Source organism: Halyomorpha halys, unplaced genomic scaffold (genome assembly GCF_000696795.3).
Source record: "Halyomorpha halys isolate HHAL.00 unplaced genomic scaffold, Hhal_1.1 Scaffold752.1, whole genome shotgun sequence".
Taxonomy (NCBI): domain Eukaryota; kingdom Metazoa; phylum Arthropoda; class Insecta; order Hemiptera; family Pentatomidae; genus Halyomorpha; species Halyomorpha halys.
This window is the reverse complement of record NW_027108250.1, coordinates 22,559-29,130: the sequence shown is the minus strand read 5'-3', so window position 1 is coordinate 29,130 and position 6,572 is coordinate 22,559. Positions and strand designations below refer to the sequence as shown.

General features: G+C 36.7%; 1 protein-coding gene across 1 annotated transcript in view; it reads right to left on the bottom strand.

The window, feature by feature from the left end:
- LOC106685889 (uncharacterized) overlaps positions 1-6,572 on the bottom strand; it is a 40,511-nt gene that overhangs the window by 24,054 nt on the left and 9,885 nt on the right. The window contains exons 4-5 of the mRNA XM_067046613.1: positions 3,544-3,585; positions 2,923-3,009 (exon numbers count right to left, since the gene is read on the bottom strand). Of these exons, the coding sequence (XP_066902714.1) occupies positions 2,923-3,009; positions 3,544-3,585 (129 nt within the window). The remainder of the gene's footprint in view (positions 1-2,922; positions 3,010-3,543; positions 3,586-6,572) is intronic.

Below are 6,572 nucleotides of genomic sequence, written 5' to 3'. Positions count from 1 at the left end.
CCACTATATATATATATATATATATATATATATATATGTTTCCCTGCTTAGTCTAGCTAGCATTAGAGTACGTGACATTAGCTCAGTAGCACTTGTTAGGTAAACATTCTTGTTTGTAATACACCAATAAATTTTTTTTAAAGTGTTTCGTGAGTAATAGATCATATTTGTCAAACTGCCGGGCCCACAGCACCCTGCCATAAAATTCTACAAAATGAGAAGAAGGAGTAAAACCGAAATGACCGATAAGGATACGGGGAATGTATTGAATCCGCAGAGAAGTAATAAGGTAGATAGGAACTGTCGGCTAGAGTAGAACCACTATGAGTTAGCTCAATGTAATTATTACAATCGAAGAAAAAAAAGTCATCAAAGGTTTCCCGGAAACGCATGTAAGAAACATCGACGCAATCATAAAAGACGCTGAGAATAGGAAAAAAAATTGCGCGGTGGTTTTTCTCGACGTTGTTGGCGCTTTTGACAACGTTAGTCATGGACACATAGTGAGCTCATTGGAGGCGAGAGGCATGCCACCTGACCTCACAAATGTGATCTCCTAACCACAAACAAAATTAAAATAGTATACGAACCCACACCATTAGCCAATGCCTCAGAGCGAGCCCTTGCCATCTTCGCTGTTCAACCTGGCCATTGACCATTCGTACCGCGAGCTCTGTGATCAGGATTTCGTTAGTAAAGTCGGTAATGACCTAAGAAGTGACCAAGATAATGTGGTCCTCACAGGGTTCTCAGATGATCAGGCTGTTACGGCGTGCGACGGGGTTTCTGCGGAAAGAATTGTAAATAGTGTCCAGAGGCTGTCGCGGAGATTGGCTTGGCAATAAATCCACAGTGCGGGTATCATAATGGACAAAGGAGAACTGCGGTCGACAAAGCCCTCCCTTGAGATTACTGATGTCATCCAAACGGCAAAGGCCGAAGACACCATCAAACATTTGATATGTACATTCTCGGGAGAGCTAGTATTTGGAGAAGAGGTGGTGACGAATAATAATTTATATAAATTAGTGAACTCATGCTTCATAAAGCCCGAACAAAAGACCAACGTTGTCAACTAATACTTGTTCCTGTGCCTTACTTACCTTCTCCAGACTGCGCTCCTTACGAAGATACGTCCTGCAATACTGGAGGATATTGATACCAATATCCACAGGAGTATTAAGGCCATCATCGGGCCTGCCAACAGCTCGTCGGCGATGTTATGTGCACCCCGGAGATATCGAGGATTGGGTATGATCCGCTACCAATGGGAGGCTCCTCTGCAGTATTGGTCCATAGCTCAGCGACTATCGAATGTTCCGGATGTCCTATTCCAGACTATATTTAGTTACGATGCTGAAATCGCGGCATGAGCCGATAGACTGGGTGTGGATTAGGGCTACCGAAGTGTGAGAGCTCTACGGCAGTCATTGCGAAAGAATGCATTCGAATAATGGGCTAATTGAAAGGTATTGTGTCCACCATTTCAAAGAGAGCCCGAAAGCCAATAGATGTGTGAGCGAGAAGCAGGCACTCTGGGAGTCAGAATAGGCGAACGCCTTGAAACTAAATATAAACTACGCATCCCTGCTTGGGGTCCCAGGAGCCAGTGGACAACAAGGAGAATTTGGGTCCCTCTGTCGCAAATGCGGCAGAGAGTTTTTGACACCAGCCTAAGTGCTGGGAAAATGCGTTTATGGTTTTCTTTGTATAAACTGATTTGCTACGATGACTATTACATGTCCTTGGTTTTGCTCCACATTACTATCTGATGATAAATTTGTTTAACGGATCGAGCATGGATAGCTATCACTGGAATGGGAGGTCGGAGAGAGTAAGATAGGGAGAATAGAATTGTCAAGTAGAGAAAGAAAAGAGTAATAAAATGAATGAAATGAAATAATTCAAAATATTATTGTAATTAGTATTTGTAGACTAGTATTGATTATGAGGTAAAAAGGGAATCAAAAATTGTGTTTGTTATAACATACGAATATATATATATTGTGTAGATGTCCGATCATGGATTGATTAATATGCTGTGTAACGTTGCAACCTAATGTAATTGGGCAGCGTGGCTGAATGAAGCATTTATCTCTTGAATCTATCAAGGGTGGAATTTTATTATTTTACTAATGGATCGAATGGCAACTTACGTACTCTCGTTGTAATGTGATAAATACTGGACATAAAATTATTCCTTTACCATTGCTCTCCACTACTTATAATACTGAATTATTTGCTATCAATCACAATCAAATCCATATACAAAAAATTAGTAGCATGTATTTTTTTCCGATTTATAATCTGCCCTCATATCAATAGAGGATTCATTTTCATAGTACTGGTCACTCAATAATAATAACAAATAAACTCTGCTTTTGTTGTACCCTTCCATGAAAGAAACATTTCCATAAAAAAATGATTACTTATAATGAAAAAAATTACTGTATCATTAAAGAAGGTAATCTTACAAAAAAAAAAAAATGTTAAAATTACACTTTCCTTTACTATCTCTCAATGATAAAATATTTAACACTCATCACAACAGTGTTTGTAGCTCGAAATGTTTTTAAGCATGAGCTTAATATATAATCTTAGATGGAAACTTAATTCCTTATTTTGTAGATCTATAAAACAAAAATAGAAAAAATGCCAAAAAATTATTAGGAAATATAAATATTTTTTTCTAAAAATATGAGCAAAATGCTGTCACAGTTCGACCAACATCTCGTTGATGTTCTTTAAAATCAGCAGAGTATTTTGTAAAAGTTAATAGTTAATTAGCAGCCCTGTAAACTTTGCAAATTATTGTACTAACTGAAAATAAATAGTGTGGTTAAAAAGATTACCAAATTGTAAATAAATAATAAAAATTTTAATTTTTTAGTTTTTAAAATTGAAAAAGTGTTCATTACTCACATAAAAATTCCAGTTCATCCTCATCTATTGTAGATTCATCTTCTTCTAAGTCAAATTCCTCGTAGTAAAACAGCTTGATTGTGCAATCTAAGATAATAATTGTTTTTGTTTCAGTTATTAAATGTCTTTATAACAGATTTTCTTAATTCGCAATATTGAATTATAGTATTTTTTTACTTTACAGATTATAAACTTCATAGTAAGTTTGAAATGTTCATCAACCTTATAATTACTGGTTGGAAACTAGAAGACACATGACGATTGAAAAATGCAGAATAGTAACTGTATCGTAATCAACTTCTTGAATACCTCTCCATAGGATTTTCATAGGATAAAAATATTTGATTAAAGTTTAATATTTTTTTTTTATAATAAAAATTTATCTCTGAATTGATTTAAAGATGGAATTATTATCATTCATTAGGCATCAAAATTTAATTATAAAATACCGTTTTATTAATTTCATCAATTGTGATATGAATCAAATATATTCAAATAAATATTATATAATCAATAAAAATATGAAATATTTATTCAATGATTTGAATGTTCCCATTTACACAATTTTACATAACATTTGCGCCAAATACCTCTCATTGCCAAGTTAGTAAGGATACTTACTTGGTAGATGGGGGTCTCCTTTTTCCAATCTTTCTCGTGGATCTAAAAAATTACATCAATAATTACTAATTAGACTTAATTTATGACTTATACAGTGTATCACTAAATTCAGTAGTTGGATGACTAGTCCAATTGACTCCTAAATATTCAATAGATGATTGTCAACGTTCATTTGTAGAACAGTAAAAGAACAGGTCGATTCGACTTTCCGAGTCCTTCCTTACCCCCCTTTTAGTACAAGAGCCCGTGGAGAAAAATGACAGTTTTTTCACCTCAATTTTCAATTTCATTAATGTAAACTATATATATTTGGTAGTCAAAATTACGAATCTGCCAATCTAGTGAAGGGAAATTTGAAAATGGAGGCCGTTCAAAAAATTGACAAAAACCAGACCACATGGCTTCGTGCAGGCAAAGAGTAACCTTGCTGGAACAGGCTGAAGCCCTGAAAAATAAGCTAGGAGAACAGAAGACTCCACTTCTGTGAAGTTGGCCCCTCATTCTCAAAATACTTGCATTTTTTTTCGTTGCATTAGTATTCACCGTATGTCTTTTTTGCTGGCAACATTAGTGATTTATTTAATAAGGATGATTTTTAGAACTCTTGGAGAGGGGGTGCAACAGAACTCCTAAAAAACGAAAAATATTTTCCAATAATTTTTGATCGCGAATTTTCAACCTGTAAAAATTAAAAATTCTTAATGGTCTAATAGCTCCTATATGCGTCTCAAGTTCTTAATAAAAAAAAAAGTAACATTTATGTTGTTTAATTTAAAAAAAAACCAATTAAAAATTTCTGGCAAAAAAAGTTATACGTCTTGTATTCTGCAGTTCTTCCGGATTTGAAAATATCTATGAGGCGAATTTTTTTTTTTGGTTTTTCGGTAGTTCTTATGAGAGTTCTGTTAAATCTTGAAAAGTTTAAAAAAGGCGCTCCGTGCCATCTGATATGTGATATGTCATCTGTAGTGATAGTAATTCCGGCCTTAGAATACTTTTGTAGATATTCAGCTTCAATCTCAGTGAGAGAGCAGGAGAAATGAGGAGGTGGTTGAGACGATATAACTTTCGTCTTACTGTTCTCGCCTTCTAATATAAATGAGCAGAGAGCTTGAGACGGCGGTCCAGCTTTACGCCCAAATATACGATAGAGTTGGAAGATGAGCTCATCGTATCATTCACATGGAGAGTCTTCGGCAGTCTTGATCTCAAGTAGCCCAGATTTTGAACAATCTCAGAGCATACTGCTTCAGCCTGAAATAGAGCTGTCTCGGCGTCCAGACTGCTGCTGTAGATAGCAATGTCGTTAGCGTAAGCAGCGACCGTTGCCTTCCTGTAGTTCTTCCCAACCACATCAGCAGTATAAATTTAAAATAAGACTGACGAGAGGACTACTCCTTCAGGCAATCCGAAAGTGAGTGGGATAGATGTTGAGTACTCGTCACGACTGATCACGGTAATTAAATCTCTCCGATGCCGGTTCAGGGCTTCTCCCTTGGATATCGACGTGATAAAATCCGTCACAGTGCAACCCGTGACCCGATCAATAGGAGGTCAATTGTTGATGTCGATTCGGTCCCAAAATGGCGGAAAGTATTGAGTGCCTGGATGAATTACCCTGAAGGAGGAATTTTACCAATTGTCTCCCCGCTAGATTCGCATTGGAGTTATGCCATAGCCTTTGCCTAGGATTAAAATTGAACATTTAGGCGGACTGGTCTGAGGTAAGGTGGTGAGGTGGTCTGATACTGTATAACAGCACTATCGATGGGGTATTGATTCTACTAACGATACAAAGACCAGTGAGAGGCACCGCCTGTAAGAACATGCTTTTTTGTGATTTAGTATATTTGTTTTGCAAACTTTATTTATGAAATTAACATATATAATATATAGATAGATAAACTGGGAGAAATTATTGAGATTAGATACCTTACTTACTTCACCTATCTGTACTACCTTTTACACCTACCTCTTTACCATATTTATAACTAACTTTAATGAATAGTCTCCTACAATTTATTTGCCTAGATATATATTTAGAACTTTTATCACACCTGGTTATATTTATTAGTAACTTGTTTCCAATCTACCAACATGTATACTTGCTTATATTCTTCTTATCAATTCTTTTTATGTACTTTATTAACATAAGAATCGTTTTGTTAATTCTAAAATATTTGTATCTTGTTTTTTCATTTAGCCCTGACGAAACCCTGTAAAGTGGGGCGAAACGCTGGTTAACAATAAATCTTGTTGTGTGTATGCTACTGGGCGACGCCCTCTTCACCTTCCTGAGACAACACCGCTCCCGCAGTGAGTTTGAATTTCCGAGTGTCCGGGAACGCAAGCACCGGCTCCTATTGTCTTCGACCATCGGTGTGATGATCACCTTTCTGCCTTTTTTTAAAAAGGTTGTTGAGTGGAACGAGGTACTCAGCCATTTCTCGCACAAATCTTCGGTAATAATTTAAAGTTCTGAACAGCCTCCTTACTCCCTTCACATCCCTAGGAACCGCCATCTTCCGTATAGCTGCGACTTTATCTGTGTCAGGTTTAACTCCTTCCCTGGAAATCGTGTTGCCCAAAAAATTAATTTGTTCCTGCCCCAGCGATGATTTCTCTTCAGATAACTTCAGCCCACAATTCCAAATTCTTTGGAATACGCTGTGTAAATGCTGCACGTGTTCTTCTTTGTTATTACTGGACACTAGGAGATTGTCCATAAGTACTATAAATTTATACTATAAGTAATATAAATCAGACATACAGATCCATCAATTCCCCTCAAAAACTCTTCCCGAGCTTGTTCCCTTCTTTAAAAAAGATATCTTCGTATTCCCTCCTAAGGTTTTGTCTCCAGCCCTCGGCTTGATTGATTACTCGAGGGAATACAAAGTGATTTTGGGGTGTGACCTGCTAGGAAAGGTGGGTGTTTGGGTTGAGAATATCAAGGGAAATTGGAGAATTATGTTGGGGGGTAAAATATACAAATGTCATCGACAGAAAAAAACTGAGGGCGCACGGGT